Source organism: Passer montanus, unplaced genomic scaffold, assembly GCF_014805655.1.
Source record: "Passer montanus isolate IOZ18808 unplaced genomic scaffold, ASM1480565v1 scaffold26, whole genome shotgun sequence".
Taxonomy (NCBI): Eukaryota; Metazoa; Chordata; class Aves; order Passeriformes; family Passeridae; genus Passer; species Passer montanus.
Window position 1 is genome coordinate 8,415,918 of NW_024367261.1, and position 23,784 is coordinate 8,439,701.

At 38.4% G+C, this 23,784-nt stretch overlaps 1 protein-coding gene across 2 annotated transcripts; it reads right to left on the reverse strand.

Annotated features, from left to right (window-relative positions):
• Window positions 1-181: 181 nt before the first annotated feature.
• GPLD1 (glycosylphosphatidylinositol specific phospholipase D1) lies at window positions 182-22,598 on the reverse strand. Of its 2 annotated transcripts, none has more exons than XM_039712047.1 (25): window positions 22,421-22,598; window positions 19,507-19,562; window positions 18,939-19,017; window positions 16,288-16,385; window positions 15,367-15,477; window positions 15,061-15,109; window positions 14,524-14,578; window positions 13,788-13,895; window positions 13,077-13,104; window positions 12,857-12,996; window positions 11,853-11,918; window positions 11,502-11,622; window positions 10,858-10,994; window positions 9,654-9,840; window positions 8,608-8,718; window positions 7,489-7,563; window positions 6,869-7,025; window positions 5,044-5,185; window positions 4,396-4,495; window positions 4,201-4,294; window positions 3,444-3,620; window positions 2,990-3,150; window positions 2,709-2,735; window positions 2,566-2,616; window positions 182-1,418 (listed from the first exon to the last, which is right to left on the reverse strand). In XM_039712047.1, the coding sequence occupies exons 1-25, from the start codon at window positions 22,515-22,517 to the stop codon at window positions 1,341-1,343; spliced, it is 2,505 nt and encodes an 834-aa protein (XP_039567981.1). In that variant the 5' UTR covers window positions 22,518-22,598; the 3' UTR covers window positions 182-1,340. The 2 variants fall into 2 exon arrangements, with proteins under 2 accessions (XP_039567981.1, XP_039567980.1); XM_039712046.1 differs by having other exon boundaries at window positions 11,502-11,625; window positions 22,421-22,597.
• Between the last annotated feature and the right edge of the window lie 1,186 nt (window positions 22,599-23,784).

Sequence of the window (23,784 nt, forward strand, 5' to 3'; positions counted from 1 at the left end):
CGTGTCTTGTACAAGACTGTTTTTTATCTATAGGCATATGCAAGTGTTTAAAGTTTTTCTTAAAATACAAGTAATCAAAATGCAGTCAAGTGCAATTAAATTATGTGGAGGTCATACGTAGAAAAAAGCCAGTAGAGAATGTATGTTCAGAATGGAATTGCTACAGAACATACTAGTTTTGTCAATTTTGATTTGAAGAGAAAATGTTTATTCAGCCCTTGAAAGTACACTGCTTGTTTTGCCTCATACCACAGTTAACAGATTTGTAACATAAGTACTGCAATCCTAGTTGTAGCCAGTTACTTCATTCACAAAGTTCAGATTTAACTTCTTTTTTAAAGTGTTTGGCTATTTGGGTAAGTCCTCAAAATAGATACCAGAAGGCATTGTACATCAAGCTGATGTTCACCTTGCCTTTTTGGATCTGTTTACAGCAACAGAGAGAATCCCTAGGAAGGTAAGTTGAGGTGTTTAATTTTGGAGTATGACCTTTGTAATTATGTGCAATTTTATTTCAAATAAAAATAATACCTTGCCTTTGTGAAGGAGGCAGGAGAGAGAAAACGCACATATGTGTCTACAGACTAGCATTGGTAATAATCGTACCAACACATTCTGCTGCTCAAGTTGTTTAATAGATAATTGATGCACACTGTTAAACCTGCATATACAAAATTAGTGTTAATTAGTTAAAGACAATACTGTTAACAATAAAAGCCATTAACAACTCCATGTTACCATGGTCATGGAATTTTATATAAAAGCAGAAAGGATGTCAAGAGTAATCAGCCAAATTGCATTTCCTCAAACTTTATCAGTCTTGCTTGTTCTTTTTTTCCTGGGAGATCTGAGCTGCACTACACCCTCAATGTGTGCCTCAAGACTTGAGAGAGAGAAGAGACAGTCCTGTTAATCAGCACCCACCTTTCTATCAGTCTTAAAGCTGTCCCTGTTCCATGTTTAGTGTTTTGACAGTAACTTTCCATAACTTAGAATCCTTATCACAGTATGTAAGAATTGTAAATGCTGTGCTGCAGTTTCCCAGTTTTGTCAAGAAGATACTCAAATCTAGCCAGTAAAGAAGGTGGCCACTGAGGATTCTTTATACAGCCAAATACTACTACTAAAAATGCAGCTGCTTGCTCATTTCAACCTCTCAAAGGTTTTCAGACCGGCTTGCTTGTTCTAGATAAGCGATGCTGCTGCCCACCACAGAATTCAGCAAAAGCTTGCTGACACAGTGTGTTGGTTTGTGTGGGTTCAGGAAAGTAGCACAAATACTACAGAGATTCTGCACTAGAGGACCAGGTGTGCCTGGTCTTTAAGGCTACTGCGAACTTCTAGAGCGAGTAGACAAAAAGCCTTCCACCAAGTCGAGCTTTCGCAGAACTTCTCTCTGCTGCCACTACAACTTCTTTCTGCAGGGATAAAGAGCAAAGGTTAGCAAAATGCAGGTGCATGGCTGCCTTAAGCTTCCTTTGTGGATTTTGACCGTCTCATGAGTGTAATATAGAAATGTGATGGGAAATGAGAGAGCAGCCCACCTCATCGGAGTAGCAGTTAAGATGATAGTTTGGCAAAACAGACTTTCATTTGGGGAACTGGAGCAAGCTGGAAGCAAATGAAATGAGTCTCTTGCCCATATAAACTGCTTGTCAGGGCTAAGATCAATAGGAATGAAGGGAGAACATGGACTAAATGGTGCTATAGCAAGAGAAAGCAACTGCTTGGAGAATGGTCTCACTTGGACTTAACAGTGCCTGTGTTTCAGGTGTTGGATTATGCACCCTAGTCTAGCTGAGAATTTCCAGGTGTTTCTCCATTGCATGTTTTAACACAAGAAGTCAAACACCATTTGTTGAAGATCTTCTCAGCCTGGTACTGAGGCTTCCTCTGTACTCACAGAGAACTCCAGTCCTCATGGAGGTAATCTTAGAGTGAGCAGAACATTGGAACATGGCCAAACAAGCACTAAGTAACCTACCAGATGAAAAAAAGGCTCCTCAGTGCATCATACAAATGTAGAAAAAAATGGTAAGAATTAGTAAAAAAAAAGGGCATCTGAGGGAAGCAAAGAGAAACAGGTACACAAACACATCCTAAAACAGTCAGGTAGGAACTGGACTTCTGTGGTTAGAAACATGTGATGTATGAATGGCATTCATTGCAGGTGATAGCCAGGACAGCAAGCCTGAAAGACTAAATGAGGTTTTGGGTGCCTGATTTGCTCCACAGCTGAGCATCTACTTTGCATACAGGTTGGCATGAAGCTGGGAGGCACCTATGCTGCATTTCCCATAGAACCTTTCAGCATACTCCTAAGCAGTTTTGAATTCAGGCTGCTTTAAAGTGATTCAAATTTTTTTAATTTAGGTGCCAAAATTTTAGCAACTCCATAGCTCAGCAGTCTATAAAATGGGCTTAATTATTGGTTCAGAAAGTAACTTAACTACATAAAGAACTTAGGACTTGAAAATGTGTGAGATATATGTGAGGTGCTAGCTAGTATATGCGAGTGAGCTAGAAGGATGATGTGAAACAACCAACCACAGTAATTTTTCTCACCTTTTTTTCAGATTTCACAGTGGTAACGGAACTCCCAAATCTTGATAGTTCCTGTAAAATAACATTGCTGGTTATAATGCCGCTAGGTTTTCTTAAGTAGGACTTTTTAGTTTCTCTCTGTAATTTGTTTTCTGGTTACTTACCTCAGGAGAAATCAGGACATACTGTGCCTAAAGAAGAAAAAAAAAAGGAAATCAAAAGTCAGTGGAAGAGAGTAGGAGACCAGTATGATAACCCCAGCTCCTAAACAGCAAAGTAATTTAAGAACAAACAGGAGGAGCCTAAGAGTTCTGCACAGATTCAGAAACCTGAGAAAACCTGGAACGAAGGCAGAACACGCTTGGTATTTGTACTGGATGTAATTAATTAGTAATTATTTGTCATTCTAAACTTATGTCCAGAATCCATTTTCATGTGTTCTTACCCACTCCTCAGGACAAGGAGATGTCCATGATGTGCAGTGGCCTGTCACATTCCCTGAGGATTCCTGTCTGCCATTGAAAATATAAACACGGCCAGCAGCCCCACCAGACAGGATTGAGGTGACACCGTTGGTTCGCAGTGGGGATGCCACAATAATTTCATCTGCACATATTACAAAGAGGATATAGCATAGCAGAAGTGAATTAATGGTAGACCAAAACACAGGAGAGCTGGCATTGACACGTCTCTAGATGCCACAATTCCTATTAATGATGGCAACTAAAATGTTTCAATTTCTGATTGAGTTGCTTGGGATTTTAGAAAGGCCTCCCTGCAAGGCACAATGGAATACTAGTACAATTCACTTGAGCACTTGTATGAACATGTAGGTGACCAATTTTCCTGTTGCCAAAAGTCAAATACTTCACTTCTGGTCTAGATTCATCAAGTTTTACCTAGCCCATCGCTATCCAGATCACTTAAGTATATGTCTCCTCCGAAACGAGAAAACCTGCTGTCCCCACTGAATGCGCTGAGCAGAGAAGGCTTGGTGCTATTTGACAGGTCATATACCAGAGCCAATCCAGCTTGATGCAGCACAGAGGACATAAATAAAACCCTAGACAGGCTGTCTGGAAAAAAAAAAAAACACCAAAAAACAGATGTTGAGCATCAGACATAGGAACTCAGGTTTAATGCTTAAAATTATAGGTAATACTGGCATTATATAAAGTGGACAAAATTACTATAATGTATCAAATGACATCAACAATTATATAGGATTAACACTAATTAGCATAGGGAAAAAAATCTTTTAGTCATAGTACCAGAGGAGAAATGCATTCAAGTTAGACTTCTGCAGTTTGACATCCTCAATTCCTTTCTGTCTACTGCCACAGTGAGGACAAAATACTGTGTTGTTTCAATTCCGAGAAATATGCAGTCTACTAGAAAATCACTGTTACATAAATAATGCAAAATGGTAATGCTGTTAAGCCCATTTTAAGGAAGGAAGAAGATCCACTGAAGTTGAGGCACAGTAAAGAGGACTCTATATGTAAGGCATATACAGGTGATTACAGTGATTTCTAATTTTTTTTTTAATTATATGGAATTTATAAGTCCCTTTTCCCTTAAACATTGTATCTCCACTCAAGTAATGCAGAAACAAACATCCTTAAGCAGAAATGATCTCAAATTTTCAGGACATACCTGCAGTAGGTGCACCCACCACCAAAACTTTCCTTGTGTTCCCAGCCACAGACAGCACACCACTGGCCAGAGACAAACCCATTCTGCCCATCTCCTGTTAGATTTTTAAAACAGCTATGTAATTTCTACAGAAAGTCACTTCAAATTATTCACAAATATTCATAAATTATTCCCACACTAAAGAAGCAGCCCTACCTTGTTTCCAGTTATCTCAAACCAGCGCTCCATACTTGGTGGGTTATACCCATACACCTTCCCAACACTCTGTCTGACATCCGGCAAGAGGGGACTGCAGCTGGAATTACAATGCAAAATAAATTTGTATGTAACAACATATTATTATATATGTTCTCCCCTTTTACTTTGGAATAATAATGCCTGACAAATTCTAAAAATCTACTTTAGTAATTCCCATACTTGTTCTAATTAGTTACACAATACTTAGAGTGTAGACTTGGTCTGTCTATCCACTTTTTTATCATCCAATACATCTTTCTATTTAATTTGCTTTTAAAAATGCTATCTCAAAGTAAGAGCTATTCATATAGTTATTAAAGGCACATTTACTCACCAGCATTTTTGTGACTTCTCTCCTCCCTTCTCAAGGAAACCCAAGAAATGCTTAGGTGTCTTTAAATAACAAATACCTGCTCTAGAGAGGGTCTAAAATCCTTGTCTTCATAAAGAAGGGTGAAGACATAAAACTATTAATTAATAAAAATATTCTAAACAGAACAAAAAGGAAACTTCCTAAAAAGCTGGAAGTATAATCTATTGCAAATCTTAAACCTTGCAGAAGTAGAGCAGAGTGGAGAAGGCAGCAAGCTGTCACATGCAACACACCTAGAACAAGTCTTCCATGTAGGGCTACCAATGAGCAGTAATGTCACATTCTCCACCTGGCAGCTGGCAAGTGAAAATCCAAACCAAGCATAGTTTTCTTCCCCCTGCACCATCCAGTTGGCATCTTGTACTGACAGAAGTCCTGAGAGACCAGAACAAATAAATTAAATCTTGGTGTGCCCTGGCATTGAAAAACCCATTTTCAAGCCTCCACTGATTCATCCTATGACAAGTTTCTCAAGTTGTGCAAAGTTACAGTGTTCATGACATGGCATCAGTAGTTGTTGACTTTGCTTGCTCACCATGCAGCTCTACTGGCTGGTGAAAGCTTTCATTTGACACAGTCTGTTTCTCAATCCTTCCAATAGCCTACATGAAGTACATGAAAACTACCACTCAAGCCTGCCCTGAACTACTTATTGTTTATCAGAACTTGTAATTCTTCAAGGGTGCTGGGTGGGTGAGCTTCAGACCATTCTGGCTATAATTTAAATAACTAATTCTGTGCTTTGATTTTACAAAAATGTCACTTATTAGTGTTTTGAACCCATGTTCTTGTGGTTTCTAATTGTACATGAATTAGAACAAGCTGCAAAAATTAAGCATTATTGTAAATCTCAATTACATGATTCTGACAAAGCTGCCCAAGCTTTATTATTTAGTTCCATATATAACATTTCCTCCCTCATTCACTAGAAACCTCATCACCTGTCCTCATTAACTGTATTCACTTGTAGCATTCCTCTTTAGCCACATGAAGGGAAATACAGAATGATAAATATTCATTTGTTGAGGTTAATTTGCAATTTTCCAAGAAAGAGCAGTGAGCCTACCCCAGACTCACAATAGATGGTTGAATCCATTGCTTTAGTAAAGTTCCCAACACAGTTTCCCACAATCGTTCTTGCATCCAAGCTGGAACATTGCAGTCCAGATGGACAGAAAACCAGATGGGAAAAACCTGGTAGAGATTATCCCTCCGACAAGAGCAGAGAACCATGTGTTGTTCTCTGAATGCCTGCAACAAGTGGAGTGCCTTCAGGGATCAATTTTTTGACTCATCCTGATGGTCACTGTATTATAAAATATTTTTATAACAAGCTGCCCTTTTTTGAGATTGCAGGGGGGTGGTTTCATTCAGAGGCACCCAGGCAGGCTGGAGTAACAGGCTGACAGGAACATCACAAAATTCAGTGAGCACAAATGCAAAGTGACCCTGGGAAAGGAGATGCCCTTGCACTGACACAACTGGGGACAGACTAGCTGAGGAGCTGCCGTGTGGAAAAGGCCCTGGAGATCCTGGTGAGCAGAGTTGAGTGTGAGGTTCTGACAGCAGCCAGCCAACAGTGCCTCAGACTATGTAAGCAGGAGCATGGCAAAGAGACTGAGAGAAGTGATTGTTCCCTAGATTAGACCTATAATACGTTGTTCCATAACAGGAAAGATGTTGACAAACTGGAGCAAGTTTAGTAGGGATGTTCCATGCCTTCTGTGCCTGTAAGGTCACTATGCATGGTGGGAGGACAATAGACAATGAACATAAACTGAAACAAGAAATGTTCATACTGGCTTCAACAAGAGTTTTTTTCTCTATGAGGACTACCAAGAAGTAGAACAACTGCCCGAAGTGTCTCTGCAATTTTTACCACTGGAGGTTTTAAGATGCAGCTGGATAAAGCCCTGAGCAATTTGGTTTGGCTTCACAGCATGAGTAGGAGGGACACCCTCTGAGATCACTTCAAACTTGAATTATGCCAAGATTAATAAGGAACAAATAACCAGTCACATAAACTGTGGGAGGGTTAATTTACTCAATTAATATTACCCTGGTGACTCCTGTTGAGATGAGAGTAAAATGCAACCACAAGTCCTCTCTGCTTCCCACCACCGGGTGCATATGGAGAGCCCACAACCAGATCAGCATTTCCATTCCCATCAACATCAGCTGCCAGGAGGGACCAACCAAGATTACAGTAGGAATACTGCAATAAACAGTTAGTTTAAGCCTGAAATAGAACTGAAACCATCAATTCTGTAGCAAGATAGAGCAACTTGATTCTAAATAACTAAATTTACTTTTGACCAAATTACCTTCCCACTCCCTGGCTTCAATTTTGTTTTCTTAGGTTTTTTGTTTGATTTGGGTCAAGGTTCTTGGGTGGCTTTTTTTGGTTTTGAGGGCTATGCACCTTTCTAGTCATCCTGCTGCCTTCCTGCACTGGGGTATAAATGTCTTTCCCAAACACAACCAATCTAACCAAGCACCTGCTTGCTCCCTCCCCATCAGTCTAAATTTCCTTGCAATGGTAAGTTGAATTTTAACATTATTTTTTCAAGCACATAAGCTCTTTTTCCCTTTATCTCACCTCCTGCCTGTGTAGCCCTGTGTTAGTGTTAGCCTGGCTAATGGGGTAGCATAAACAGGACATTACATTATCAATATACCTGACAAGTTATAGTAACGTTTGGCTGAGGTGCCAAGCCTCTTCCCTCAATTCCAAAGTAGACATACACAGCACCCTGAACAGCAGAAAAAGAAAATAAGGCATGAGAGCACCCGCATGTCAGTATCAAGTATGAAATGCAAGGTCAATCACAAAGAATGGAACAGCTCTGCAAGGGCTATATTTTCCCTCTCAGAGCTTTCCCATAATACTTTCTTTCCCACCCCAAACCTAAGAATATCCATGAGTAATTGGTACTGCTGTAACCAAGCAACAAAGTAGAGAAGTACATGGGCTCATACTGTGTGTAAGGAACAAGGGGAGTACAGTGTATTTATACTCATAATACACATGTTCAGATGGCTCAAATTTTGACAATTATTATTTAATGCAATGGCAAACAGTGCCAGGCACAACAGATGCACACAATTTTCCAAGTGGTGAGTCTAAATAAAAGCAACTTAAATTCTTATTTAGACAGCTAAATTAGTATCTAAAATTCTGAAGAGTTTTAAGCTTAATAGATATAGTTTAAATCAAAATATTTTTGCCTCTCAGTTTGCATGGCCTAAAAATATTCAAAGACAGGCTTATCAGGTAAGCTGCAAGTCATTAAGCCTCTGTAACTTGATTATTTTAGCAAGTGTGTCTGTGTTCATATCATATTTTAGATATCATTTGTTGGCCTTGTGACAGCATATGACAAAATGCATTGACACAGGATGTCCATTCCAGACTCTCTGTTCCTAAACAAAAAGGGTATGTTTATGTTTAATGAATGGCCCCTTACAACTCAGTGCTGCAAAGGTGCAATCTGGTTTAGATTTCTAATGTGCAAAAAGGCCACTGAAAGAGAACTACAGGTAGCTGTCATTGCTGCAGTCAAAGTACCCACAAAGGTTATAAACATCTGTTTAAATTATGTCACCTTGAGCAACAACAGAAATTCTCTTTTTCATTTCAGTGTTTAAAAATTATGTATAAATAAAAACATTCACTTTGGAGAATTTAACACCCGCCCCCCCCAAAAAACCACAAACCCCCTCCCCCCCCAAAAAAAACCCAAAAAAACAAAAACAAAACAAAACAAAAAATCAGTAAACCCATGTTTGTTGCTTACTTTGTAAGTAAGAAACTGAGATCCCACAGAAGGTGCTCCAATTGCCAGATCTGGCACTCCATCCTCATTGAAGTCCAGGACTGCCAAGGCAGAACCAAACCTTCCTGAAGGCTAAAAGGGATTGCTCTCATGTTTTCCAGTCAAAACCATGAAAACCAAATGTGCATTTGCACTGGGAGCAGATGACAAAAGTCCATCCCAAAAATTCTTTTTCTTCTAAGTAATAACCCCCATGACAACATACTTAATTCAAAGTCAACTGTGTTAAAATTAAGGACAACTGAATGTAATATGGCACTGCTTTGCTATTTCCTCTTCTGAGTCCAGTACACCATTGATGTCAAGTTTATGGTCTTTCCTGACAGCATTATGACTGGGAACCACTAAAACACTCTGTATGAAGACAGAAGCTGTTACTCCACAGTTTATAATCACAGAAACAAATGAAAAGGAAATGTATCTCATTTCTCCATAATATCTTCTTTATGAATAAAGGTATTTTCTACAGAGGATCATATTTAACACCCAAAAGGGTCATTTGCTCTTACGTCTTGCTTACAAACTAGCCACCATCATGTCTAATCAGAGTTTTATCTTCTTTTTTTTTTCAATACTCTTACAACAGACAAAATTATTTGGAGAGAAGTTATCAATTAATGAAGAAATTTAGCCTCAAAGGAATTAAAATATATAAAATCAATAGTTTTAGATTAGAAAGGATAGGAAACACAATATTTTCTTAAATGCAGACCAGAATTAGCTATACTATGACTTACAGTGACACAACCTGAATTTTATTTAAGGTCACTTTATGGTCTAATACTCACTTATCTGGTACAATAATGGAAGTGAAACTACAGATCACCATCATGTCAAGTGTTCCTGGGACTTTAATAATGATTATTTTTCTTGTAAAGCATATGACATCAGGAAGAGTGCTTCAGGAATAATACTCACACACATTAATGATACTATTGCTCATTCAAAATTCACCAATTTTCAGGCAAAAAAAATTTAAGTGACAAATTTTTGCTTTGACCCCTTACCTGATGACCCTGTAGTACTTGGTCAGCTTTTCTATCCAGATCCATGTCCTCTGGTGGCAAACCTGACTGGTTGCCATAGACCACATACACCCTTCCTATCTGAACATGGCCCATGGTGCTGTACCCTGGTGCTCCAGCCACCAGATCTTCATATCCATCCTGGTTTAGGTCAGTTGAGATCAGTGCCCTGTACAGCAAGGGAGTCAACAAAATCAGCATTTGTTTCCAGACCACCACAACATTAGTGGAAGAAAAACCCATAATTCAGATAAACCAGGACTTGTGTTTCCCCATATGGTTTTGTAAATATCTATACCGATTTTAAATATTATATATTTATTTGTGTTTTCTTGAATTAAGTAAAACCAGAAGAATCATCTTCCATCAATGCATCTGAGATCTTTAGGAACTGCTTTTTACTGACATTAGGCACCTGAGAGCAATCAGAGCAAGGAGCATTAAAAAGGGCTGTTTGCATATGACAAAGAATACTAAAAAAAAAAAAAGAAAGAAATTAAATATCTTTTAAACTGAACATCTGATTTAATCAATGAACTTAACAGGAGATAAGCAAAATGATCCCAGGTCTCAGTAACATGCTGGAGTTTAGAGAGGTAACAGTTTAGGGAAAAAACTAACTACTGTTAATTTAGCCAGTGTGAAGTAAACTCAAGAATTAGATCCAAATTTTGAGACAGGATAAGGGAAGTTAGATAAGCATCAATGCAAATTTGTTTTATTACTCTTCTTTGTTGCAGGTCAAGGTAGAACCTCATTGGCAAGGAGACAGAATATGCCTCTCTCTGTCTTGAATCTGTCTTTGACCTCCCTACTAGTCTAGAGTATTTCCAAGAGGTCTCAATAGACATCATCAGTTATCAGCTCATGACAGACGATTAATTTTGCACAAACATAATTCAAAAACCAAAAAAGGGTAGCAACAATTCTCTGCAGTTCAGAACTAGAGACAATGGTAGTTCTGATGTTGATTCCTTACATTCTAAGCTTGATCAACATCTGAAAGAAAAATCTTATACGTTTACTTGCTGCTCTGGTCATACAATATAAGACATTCACTCAGATTTGTACCAATTGATTTGCAGTGTTACCTCTGAAGAGTATCCAAAGGACCAACAATAATATTTTGGTAGATTTTTAAAATTTTCAGAAATTAAGAGGAAAGTGGGATGAAAAGATTACCAACCATCCAAGCCTAGCATAGGGTGAAGTCAGAAAATATGAAGCTGCTGGCTTGGAGATGTGCTTAGATTTCTGAGGTGTAGCTCCTAATGCTCTCCAGACATTGGTTTTAAAAGCATGGTTGATCAAGCGGAGGGATTTCTGAAATAAAAATAATAAAGGGACACAACAGTAGTTAAAACATAGGCTGAAACTCCTGAATGTTTTGGGACACCTCAAAAATCAAGTCACCAACAATGGAAATCAGCACCTGGATTTAAGAGGAGTCTGACTCACATCATAGGCACCATTTTAAAAAGACAAAAATCAGTATGCTTTAAAGGGAGCACTACTAATCATTCACCGCTATGCTTTTCTGGGAGTTCTTAACCCAAAAAAGCCATAATATGTCTGTAAATGTAAATACCAAATATATATTTTGTCATTTTTGGCATTGCAGGATGTGTTCTAACTTCACTGTACAATGAGCAAAGTTTAAAAATTGAGTATTTATTATGTACATATATACGTTAACAATGGTACTGGAATGTTCATGAAGTCAAAGACCATCCAGAGATCCTGCTCCTTCATGCAGCATTTCAGACAGAAACAAAAAGAATATTGTATAGAGATTACTTTTACCTGACACATCTGTTACTTCTCACTTACTGTTGCCCAAGGCTGTATGTCAAATTGAACTCCTCTCTCTGTATAGTTTATATTCTTCTCAAGGGTTTCTGGAAGCAAAGAAGTTGTATTCTTGTGATGTTCATGTTTTGATTGTTTGTTTCTGCTAAAATAAAAAAGACAGTGATAAGAATTAATATAACTGAAATAAAGACTCGAGGTAAAAGCCGTTCTTAGGTTCTGCACAGTTCCTTTATACAAAACTTAGTTATTCATGCTAAGAGAATCTCAAACTTATACACAAAAAGATTACCCAAAATTCTCTAATTTTCAGTATCTCACTGTCCACATTAGCAGAAGACTGAAGCTTTGAATCATCAGAGCTCTACTTACATGTGGCTGTCCTTGTGCTCCTTTGTGCAATTTATGAACAGAGGGTTTTCAGGCAGGTAGCAGTCACTAAAGAAAAATACAGAGGATGCACTTTAAAGATTTTTATCAAAACGGAAATGAAACTAAAAATACAACTTTTATCCTTACTGATTTCTCTGTCAGAAGTCATCAGTTTTCTCGAGAAAATCAAAATCAGATCATCATCATAATCCTTAGAAACCCCTATGATGTGTATTTGGTGACCTTGATTAGATTCTGTATGAATATTTATAGAGCTCTTGAAGGAAACTTATTGTAACATGCATGCATATGAATCTAAAGTGCTTTTAATCAAAGTGTTATAAAGAACATAACAGATTGTGCCATTCTGTTTTTCAAGCATAATTTCCCAAAATAGCAACAGAGGTATTTTTCATATAAATGGATAGATTAATTGCCACTGTTGGTCTTCTAAAGAAAAAAGGTTGTATTTGTAAGAGAGCTGTACAAGGTTAAACTTTTGTAACAATATGAAATTCTGAGTAGAAGCACGAGCTTAAACACTAGAATACATACTCCTACTCTTTCTAATCCTATTTGCCTTCAGAGTCTGAAGGTAATATCTGATCTCTCCTCACAAGGGACATTTTTGCTGAGTGATGGCAGCAGTTAAAAGGTGCAGACTCAGATTGCCAGTCTAGGCAGAACCTCAGGGGATGGCTATGCAACATTTAAGCACGCCCTTGAGAATGTCTTAAAGAATGCCCCAAATTTTCTCTGGTAAGTGTCACCTGGGCATGCCAGAGGCATGCTAGGGCAAAGGAGCATGAACACATAAAAAATACAAATGCAAGGCCTATGTAACCCTGTGCACCCAGGTAAAAGGCAGACATGGAAATCCCCTTGTCCAAGTGAGGATCTAAAGCTCAGCACCTATTCTAGGAAAGATCCTGCCTTAAGAAAAACAGTTAAGTGGGTGTCAGTGCTTGACTACTGCATTTCATAGTTTAGGACACACACTATACCTGGTTCCATTCTCTAGCATATGGCTCGTCAGCTCAAAAATGTTGTTGCTCCAGAATGCCATGTCATCCACTCCCCCAAGGAAATATTCGTGGAACTTCTCCACCAGAAATGGAGATTTACTAGCAAATGTTGGAAAAAGCTAAGGGATAGGCAACATACTCAGTAAGATGAATCACATCATCTCTATGCTCATTTTTATAAAGAAAACAGAAAACCAACCTTGCCAACAAGAAGCCTTTCTCCATGCCTGAAAAAAAATCAGAAATAAAACTTGCTTAATTTAATACTTAATAGTTTAAGTAGTTCTTTTCAAAAGTCCTATATGGTAAATACTATGCAAGCCATTACATTTCCGTGTTGATTGTTAATATATTTTTAAAGTTGTAATGTAAAACAATATCAACTTTATTGCCCTTAATTTTGAAGGATTTGGTTTTTGTAAATGTTGTGTGACTATTGGTAATTAACTGAACTACAGGAAACAGCTAAACTATTCAGGATATTCAAAAGCAGACACTGTCAGATATCCAAAGTCCTTTATGAATTATTCTTTCACTTGAAGGGATCTACATAAAGTGTAGATGAGGCATGTATCTAGAGACTCCTTCAGTGCATGATAATTATACTGTTAACTCACCACAGTGCAATGGTACTTGAAGACACAGCTGTTCTCAAATAAATAAGCATAAATATGTTAAATGTACAAATGCATTAAATAGCCAAGATTCACCATCAGTGGCGTAATAATTTAGCAGTCATTGTGTAGTCCAAATTTGAATCCTAGTCATTACAAAAATTCAGATGTGATTTTTGGGGTCTAGGAGGGAGTCTTCATTGCTGACATCAATGTGTAAGGTGTTTCAAATATGACTATCATATTTCTCCTACATGTTTCACTTACAAATGTTCAGGCAGAGATATTCAACTTACAGTTCAAAAAACAGCAGATAAGTACATTCAGCAATTGTGCTTTCAGTTATGATCTCTTTTCCATAAAATTCCTTATAGATAGCAGCTAGGTCTTTGACAGGTACATACCTAAAACCAAAAAGAATGTATTACAACAACAGATGGTCCACACCACCTGATAAAATATTGCAGTTCTTGTAATAACAACAGCCTACAAAATATTCCAAATTTCAAAAGACTACATAAAGTCATAAAGATCCACAAATACCAGGATTGCACATGCAACTGTGAGTTTAAAAAAAGTGGATATCTAAGTCTTCTGCTCCTTTTTATGCTTTTAAAACTGAATTAAACATCCTGAACTTCCCAAACTTTAAATATATCTCACTGAGCTTGTCACTTAACTGAGTTATTTAACTAGCTGCTAGGACATTCCAGCAAAAGGTTTTCACTAGTTATTTTACATATAACTACTTATAACTTAAGACACAAATAATTTAATCTTTTTTGCTGTGTTCCTATACATAAAACTCTCTTCTGTCCTTCCAGTTTTTATGTCAGAGAACACTAAATATGCATATAAGGAATATCAAACTCACAATATTTAAAAGTGTTGCAAGGGTCTTTTTTGAAAGAAAAATAAAGGAAAGAATTTTTAAAAACAGATTAAAACAGAATTATATTATGTGTAATTTTATTAAATATGATTATACAAAAAACCCATTAAATATGAAAGAAGACAACTTCATTATCTTACCAACTTGATGCCAGGTAACTGAAGTCTAGTTCAAACTGACTCACTACGTCTCCTCCTGAGGATGAAAGAATGAAAAAAAACGCACACAGCCCAAGAAACAAAACCTGTTAGCTTTCTGTCATGGGTTACACTGTGCGTGAAGCTATGTATGGCTCTTCTATAGGCATTTATATGGCAGATCTTCTAGCTATGTATTTAGAATACACAAATGGTTCACCTGAAAGTATGCTGCACATTTTATACCTCCGGAGAATAATGTATAATTTAAAATCACAGTAGTGACTCCATCCATATCTTAGCATCCTTTGGTCTGCATTTTGCCTTTAATCCCAATGTCCATATGCCTTATCACATCTCCTGAAACCTGAGGACAGGTACAGCAGGGCTTTGCAAGCCATGGGGGAGGGCAAGAATACAGTGTCCATATGCCATCCTTAATTCCTGCATTGCACAGGACAAGAGCCAGAATCAACCACCAGGTTTTGAAGAGGACTTATTCCAATTAAAGGATCTATGATTGGCAAACAGAAACATTACCAAAATCTCCAACACTGTGAGCTTCTGAATATGAACCATGAAAATCAATCTGGAGAAAGAGAAAAACAAGAGAACTGCCTGTTTATTTTCATATGATCAGAAACAAACTCTCCAAGAGACACTAATGGTTAGTGGTCCCAAACCTGATCAACTTCACTCTTATGAATTTTGTGACATTGTGTCTTTCCAAAAATCTTCCTGAAGCAGGGCTCCATCTTTTCTCTTTCCTCCCCACCACAGTCCAAAGCAAAGCCATCCATTCCAATAAATCCAGCTGTATGAATAAATAAAATAATACAGGCTTACTTCTCCCATGGCCTTTAGAAATCCTTGATCGATGCCCAGGCTATGCCAGCTAACATCTGCCACCATATGTGAAGCAATTCCAAACAGGAAAGCCACCAGCTTCTTTGTAGCCTACACAACAACAATCCATTTGTCTGTCATTTTATTCCTGTCTTTAAGAAAATGCTAGCATTTTATGTATATGCATTAAACAAGGATACAGGTAAGAAGCTCTTATAGTCCAGGAGTTTATCAGGACAAAGTGCTAACAGCTCATTGCTTGATGCTGTGGTCAACTTTTGTAACTTGAGAAGCTTTAAGCAGTTTAAACAGTCCAAGGCCATAGAATTACATGTTGATGTGAGGGTAATTTGCATACTTCAAGCTAAATGTGTACCAAACTGTTTTTCTGAACCAAGGATAAACAATTCCACTTCCAAAGACTGAACTCCCTCTGCCACCATGGTTGTTGTGTAGGCAGACAGAGGAGAGAAATACATTCCTCTGTATGCTCACTTTGACAAATTGTTTTTCATTTCCTCCTACATAGCTTACAGACCATTACAAGAGCAAATCCGGACTAAGTTCAAGATTTCATAAGTAAGAAATCTAAAAGGTGTCTGGTATTCAAATGGCAAACCCTGAACCAGATCTCACAGGAATGCAAGACCACCAATTATATTTAAAAGTTTGGACCTATGAAATGTATCATAAGCACCAGACCACAGTGGAAATAACTGACAGACTTTATATGGAAACTGTAAGTTTTTTGTATGGTAAAGATTAAAAGAGGATTTCAAGTGTTATTGTATAAGCAGAGACTTTAATATAAAAATGTTGGGTTTTTTCTACACCTCACAAATGATGAAATTACAACTAGTGAAGGTGAACAAAACAGTTGAAAACAAAGTCAATCAAGCAGAAGTTAATAAATTTTCTTACCTCTTCCCATGGCTGAGGATAATTCCTTCTGATGTAGTCAATACTTGCTTTGAGAAATGGTGACCAGTGAGTTTCTTCAGACACATCATGGAACACTCCTATTGCAATAAAATTATATCAGTATTTAATTTATTCTTTGGGGAAAAATGAAATAGAAAAAAAGAAAAGAAAGGGGTTTTCTCCATTAAAAAACCCCACAGACTTTTGCTCAATTTAATGTCAGACAGATTATATATTTTGCACTCCAGCTCATGAAAAGTGCCAAAAGAGACTTACTTTTATCTGATTTATACTAACAAAACAGATACTAGATTTACCTTCTATGATTTTGGTTTGAAGCATCTGAAAATTGGTGCCTGCTCCTTTTCTCTGTGCCTGTGACTAGGTACAGTACAATGAAAAGCTGCCTCCCAAGCAGAGAGGGTAAAGAGAGCTGACAGAGAACCTGCTGACTAAATTAATGCATCCACTTGGATGGCAGAAAAGCTATAGGGAATGGCAGCCAACTCAAAATGTCATGTTGTCTGGCAGGTATCAGTTTCCACAGGGCAGAGGCGGGTTATGTCATCATTATCGTCACAATAATTTTCAAGAAAAAGGCAAACTAGCCAATATACAGTCAGTGTAGGAGGGGAAAAAGGGAGGAAAGCAGAAAAAAATAGGTTTCATTTAGAAGAATCATTTACTAGTCTCACCTGAATTTAGGCAGAAAGATTGTGTTGCACCTAACAGCGAGCTTGCCTAAAAATGTTGTGTACCTACATAAAGCTAAATGTAAAGGGATGTTGACATAGAGATCAAACATCACACAATGTTAAATTCTCTAAGGGGGGAAGAAGGTATGTGGGAGACTGTTCAGACCATCAGTACTCTTGGAGGAAGAGTGCATGTTTCACAGCAATGCGAAACTGCACAATACTAGGGTAGATTAAACAATGAGAGAGAAGACCTTCAGGGGCAATTCACTTACCTTTTGGCCTCTTGACATATTAACAGTGCAGCTAAACTGGACAAAAGAAGGATGGTTCTTGCTTAGCAAATTCAGAGTAGCCTTCTACATCTAAGCTTGTCTCCTGCCCAGAGGCAGTCTGGATGGCTTTGTTCCTGATCTTGTCACACTCAGTTAAAACAGCTCAGTTCTGAAGAGCTATTTCTTCCATATTGACTAAGGAAACTGCTGACAAGTGGTGCAACTCTAACAAGGCAAGATGGACTCCAAGGTTAGTGAAGGAATGAAGATTGGATACTGCAGATAGAGAAGCTGTGACCTGGTACAAGACAGGTCAAAATGGTTAGAAGGGAAAGATGAGGCAGATAGGTATAAGCAAGCTGAAGTAGGAACTGAAAAAAATCCCCGGAGAACATCAGTCATGAAAATAAGTGTTGTATTTTACAAACAAGGAAAGCAAGACTGAAGTTTGGGACAAGAAGTTGGCAGAGCCAGACAGAAAACAGAGATGCGTGACCCAATGAGTGATAGAAGACAAAACCAGTATTAAATGCCAGAACAGAGAGGTGATTTGGATGTGATGAGCACATCAGGATATGAACCAGGCAGCCTGGAGTCGGCATAACCAACAGGCAGCATCAACAATCTCTGTCTGAGAAAAATGAGAACTTTGGCTGCAACTGTGTGATTTGCTTCTAAACCAAACAAAGATCCTAACTACCCCTCAAATTTAATGGAATTTGCATGGCCCACTAAAATAAGCTACTTCCAGTATTTTAAACTTCCGCTATATCTCAATAATACTGAAGCCAGTAAGGCCAGATATCCTCACACAAAGTACTTACCACTGCCCCGTCTCTGGTATCTGCCTAAACACCCTAATAGCTTGTACCTGGAGGATAGGCTCTTCATCCCATTTGCTAACTGCTCACTATGCAGATTTACCCTTTCAGTAGCAAATACCCTACAGCAAGGCCTAGCTGGCTGTTTTATAGCCCTAATGTTGCTGAAGAACCTGATTATGATCAAGAGCTGACCTTTCAGAGCTGAAAAATCAGGGGACCACTTGCAAGTCAAGACATACTTTTTACAGCTATTGCAAGAGGGTGCTATTTTTGTACTGCAGTCTTTTGATCTGCAAGCAGCAAAATTAAGACCGACATTAATTTCCAACAAGAAGAGTGAAAGGCAGAAGACTGCACTCTGGAAAAAAAAAGGCTTTAAACTGGGATGTTATTAACACTTGCCCACCCACCCCCAGCAAGTCCTACACTATTTTGTTGCTGTGGGATTTTTAGATTGTCCTATCCTCTTTCTTGCTGATCTAATAGAAACAAATCATTTTTAACACAGAAATAGATTTAGGCCTTCCCTAAGATTTATAAAAAGTCATCATTTTTTTCTCTCTGTACTCAGTAATCTGACCTAATTTAGTCAAACAACGTCCTCTATCAAATTGTCCTACCCATTAAATAGTTAAATTTACCCAAGAGTTACTTTCTAAAACATTTTCAAATGTGTTATTTTATTATAAATTTCTACAAAAAGGCTCTAACAAAAATGTTGGATAGTTTTTGCAGGAAAGCATTTTTGGCCACACTTCATTTCTTACAATGTAGCCATTTTCAACCCACTAAATTCTCTAAGATTTCCACATAAAAATGTAATTGTTATAATATTGGACTTATAAAGCTTCTCTTACCACGCTTGCAGATTGGAGAATAAAAGGCATCAGGATAAATGCTTCCAGCCTGAAAAGCATCTTGGTGATTTAGTAATAACTGGGGAAAGGATGTGGAGGAAAGGAATCAGAATGCTATTGCACAGCACAAAACCACATTTTACTAGCAACATCAAAGATATATTCTAAATACCCAGCAAAATACAACTAGTATCTTGGTAAAATACACCATGTGGTGCACAGAACCTTGCTGTCATTTTGCTGACCTTAGGCTCATTAAATCTGCTTTTCCAAAGTCCTCTACTGATTCTTATAATACAACTGCTCACATAGAATATGACTAAAAAAGATAGGAAAATATGCAAGAAACCACACAAAGTGTATATATACACACATTGGTATAATTGATATATTTCTGCAATAATATTCAGAAGGAGTCAAATTATTTTGAATAAAAAAGATAAAAAATACAGTCCGGGTACAATATTGATACACACATTACTGAGAATAATAAAGAAAGACAAGAAGACAGAAAGAAAAGCACTCAGAAAAAAAGGTGTACAAAATTAAGAAATAATATGCTTCCTACCTGTCTATAATTAACACTCCCTTCATGCTTATTGAAAAATTCCAGAGCTCTATGTGCTGAAAAACAATATATTGAAGTTTTAATTTACAAGTACTGTGTCCAGGCCCACTTTTTGGTAGAAGCAGCAGCAGAACCACAAGACCCTACATTTTCATACCCAAACCAAGCACATGAAACACCATTTCTCACAGAACTGTGTACCGGTGAGAAAGTGTGCTTTCTCGCCCAGGGAGTTAATAAGGAAGTGCTCTTTCTGTGGCGCATCTTCAATCTCTCTAATCCCTAGCTCCCAAGCTGACCAACCAAGCTGAAAACACAGGGAAATGAACTCCCCATGTCCAGAAATGAGCTACAGCAGTGAACTGACATGACCACACACAGCACATGTAAAGCGTGGACCATAAAGTTTTAACTGTTCTGTACTCAAGCTTCATTTGTGCCCTTAACAGTGAGAAAGGTATGTTGGGAATCAATGTGGGTGTTTAACAATTTGATTAATTTTTAACATGCATGAAAAGTAACAAAAATCTAAAGGTAAATCAGCAAGGTAAATAACACTACTTATTCACTGAATTGGCAGATATTTTTACTGCCAAAATCTTTATTTAGCTGGCAAAACAAGTGAATTAAATGAAATTACATCCTTTTCTTTAATGAGGTCACCTAATTAATATTAGATCCCAGGAATAATCTATTGACACTATTCTAAAAACACCCAACATTTCCTCTAAAGCTATTTTCAAAGATTAATTAGTTCCTTACCAAATAAATCACATCACAAAAAAGCCCAAAAAACCAAACAACAACAGAAACAAACAAAAAACTCCCCCTACCAAATCCAAAACAATCCATTACTATTCTGGAATAAGATCCAGACAAAACTGTGGGGGTTTGAATGATCTTTCACTTTGAATTTTACCCAATAATCTAAATCATCCTTATGCAAGTAAGACACCTTAAAGATCAGCCTTGCACCAGAAGAGAAACAGCAACAAAATAGTAAGTAATACTCTAAAATTTTAAGGCTCAGACATTTCTACACACATCTCTGTTTCCAGTGTGGGAGAGCTTTAGTTTGGCAGTTTGCTTTTTCTGCCTCACACCTCCCCCGCACTTCTCTCACTACTCAAGTGGGACCAGGTTCTACAACTCCACCTTCACAAGGAATTTTATGCCAGATCCCCACAGTCCTACAGAGCCTCTCAAGTCTGACAGGAACCCCTAGGGCGAAGAGCTTCCCCACTGGAACCTGCCTCCTGGCAGGGCCATGCAAGTAGGACACAGCACAGCTCTGCCAAGCACACTGAACACGATCAACATTCTGAACAGGCAGCGCTTTTCACCATTTTAACTTAAGGATTTCTTCGGTGCTGGCTTTGAGTAAGAGGAATTACTTCCTATGGTTTGTTGTTTGGGTTTTTTTGTTTGATTTTGCTTTTTTGTTTTTGTTTTGGTTTTGCTTGTTTGCTTGTTTTTGTTTGCCTGGAGTACTCAGTGTTTGAATTTGGAAATATTTTGCAAATATTTTGCAAATATTTTCATCTTATCATCATAGACTTTTATGTGAGCAATAAGAGTACTCATTTCAGCAACATCAGAGCTGATCACAGTTGAATGTAATTTTCTGACACATGGACAAAACTCATTGTAATCTATAACCCAATGATTCAGTGTATGCACAACTCCTCAGACAACCAATTTATATTCTATAAACACAAGTTTTCTGCAACATGCTCCCTTGATTAGAAAAAGGAAAAAAAATACTGTTTTGGGACAGATCTGTAAGCTTCTCTTTGTAGATTTTTTTTTTTCAAACACACTCTATTCTGGCTAATTTGTTATTTCAAGTCCTTAGAAGCTCATACTTGGTAATTAGAGCCTGGAGCTTGCAGGGTTGTGTGCACTTGCCTAACCTCAGGCAGCGTGACTTCTCCTACAGATTATTATGGGTTTCTTGACATATTGTTAGGAAAAGCAAATTGTTCCAGGATGCTGACCATGGACACAACACTCAGTAAGTGAACACACTCCAGTCTCAAACACCATAAATAATCCCAGTCTTTAAATTGTTCAAAGTTGCATATATTGTATCCAGTACTTAAAGTCTGAGAAAATTACCTGAATAAAGGCAACATCCTACATTTTACCATCTGTTTGAGCAATGGATTTAGAAACAAAACCAGAAATAAAAACAACTTAAACTGTCATTATTATGAGTAACTCAGAATAACCTCACACTGCTCATCTTTGTGCTCGCAAAACTGCGGAAGAAACCAGATTTTAAAAATAGCACAGACAAACAGGAAATTCAAAACAGTTTTCAATTTCTCCATTTTGATATTTACTCAGTTGTCTCCTTCATTCTCAATAAATCTAGGCTGTTCTGGCTACAGAGAGCAACCTATCAGAAAGAGACACAGAACAAAATGTTTATGCTGTTAGTTACAGAGAGAAACACATTACAGAATTTTATCTACTTGTGCAGGTATGGCATAATTAATACAGTTGTGATTTAAAAACAGAGATACCACAAAGAACTTGTGTTATTCTTTAATTTAAATATAACAATCCCACAAATTGCCTAAAGCATTCCTTTTCTTTCTCCAAAGCAAAACTCTGTCTGCGTACGACTCACAGACAAAAACATTCCAGTTACATAATGCCCGTGTCTTAGGAGACGGAAAAATACACAACACAAGTCAATTCAAGCATTTTACTTACAAAACCAAGTAAAATTTCAGACTCCAAAATCGAACCGCTCATTTAGCCTATCTGTTATTCACATTTTTAAAATTATGTAGACTGCTTGTTACTTTAACATTATTTCCTCCCTCTGCTTTCCAGCTGAATCTGGATTTACCTCTCTTCACAAGAAATTCAGAACACAAGAAAATCCATTTTGAACATGTCTTACCTATTTCAACATGGGTTGAAATTCCACATGGGATACATCTCTGACAGAAATGGTAGAGTATAAGCAGCGAGACAGACCAAATCTTCAGACCAACCATGATGCTGGCTCCAACTGTGGTTTTCAGAAGCCTGGAGCAGTAGCACTGTGACCTTTGAAATGTAGGTTACGGAGCATGCCTTTTCTTTCACACATATTGCTGACACAGCAAGCAAACGACTGCCAAATTTGAAAGGCTATTTTATACCAATGCTTTCTTTTACTGCAAATAAAGTTATTTATATAAAGAAAGAAATAAACTGTGGGTGTTCTCCCCACTTGAATTCTGTAACATCTCTGGGATTTGAGCAGTGTAATCAGTGCATCACTGAACAGCAGCAGTGAGATTTCTGTTAAATCCAACAGCGTGGCAGAGAGTATCCTCTCGTAGTTTGTCCAGCTCATGGTGTGCTTGCCTTAGAACAACTATATCTCATTTCACAAAAGAAATTAAAGCCAATTGCCAAACCAGTATTAATAGAAAAACACTAGTTCCTGAGTTGCAGATGATCCAAATTCATAACTTTTGGTGAGCTGATAGAATATTGCACTCTTAAGTCTGGGTCTTATGGTCAGTATTGAAAGCCCAGCTGATATGTGAGAGACTCATGGAAGTACTCCTGCCAAGTGTACTGCTACAAAGTCCTGGCTGCAGAGGCTGGACACCCTGCATTTCCCAACCACACTAGTCCCCAGCCAGATGGTGGCACTGGGCAGGGGCTTCGCGTGGTCCTTGTGCCACAGACTGACTAGCTGCCATGGGAGCCAGTGGCCCACAGGCTCCCGTGGGCCACTGCTCCTGCAGCTAAGCACAAGTTAGCCTGGAGCAGACTGAGAGCCCTGGGACCTTATCACAGCCTGCATCTTCCTCACCAAGGGAAGAGGAGGGGCAGATACTGATCTCTTCTCTGTGGTGATCAGGGACAGGGCATGAGGGAACGGCATGAACTGTACCAATAGTGGTTTGGGTCGGGTATTAAGGGCAGGTTCCGCACCCAGAGGGTGCTTTGACACTGGAACAGGCTCCCCAAGGAAGCGGTCAGACCACCAAGACGGACAGAGTTCAAGCAGCATTTGGACAACGCCCTCAGGCACATGATGTGACACCCGGCTGTGCTGCGCAGAGCCAGGAGCTGGACTTCGATGATCCCTGCGCGTTCGTTCCCACACAGGATACTCTGTGACTCTAGGCCTCCCCTCTCCCTACGAAGCGGGGGTCTCGATGGGCGCGGGCCACGAGGCTCCGGGAAGCAGAAGCCCCTCCCGCCCCCAGCCCCCGCGGTTACGGTCCCACCCCCGCCCGGGCACGCTGGGCGCCCCCGGCCGGG

Coding starts and splice junctions, on each gene's coding strand:
- GPLD1 (XM_039712046.1), bottom strand. CDS start 22,517: ATGGTTGGTCTGAAGATTTGGTCTGTCTCGCTGCTTATACTCTACCAT. Junction 5,186..6,868: donor TCTCAACAGGAGTCACCAGG/GTAATATTAATT, acceptor CTGGTCTCTCAG/GACTTCTGTCAGTACAAGAT. Junction 3,621..4,200: donor GGTGGGTGCACCTACTGCAG/GTATGTCCTGAA, acceptor TTTTTTTTCCAG/ACAGCCTGTCTAGGGTTTTA.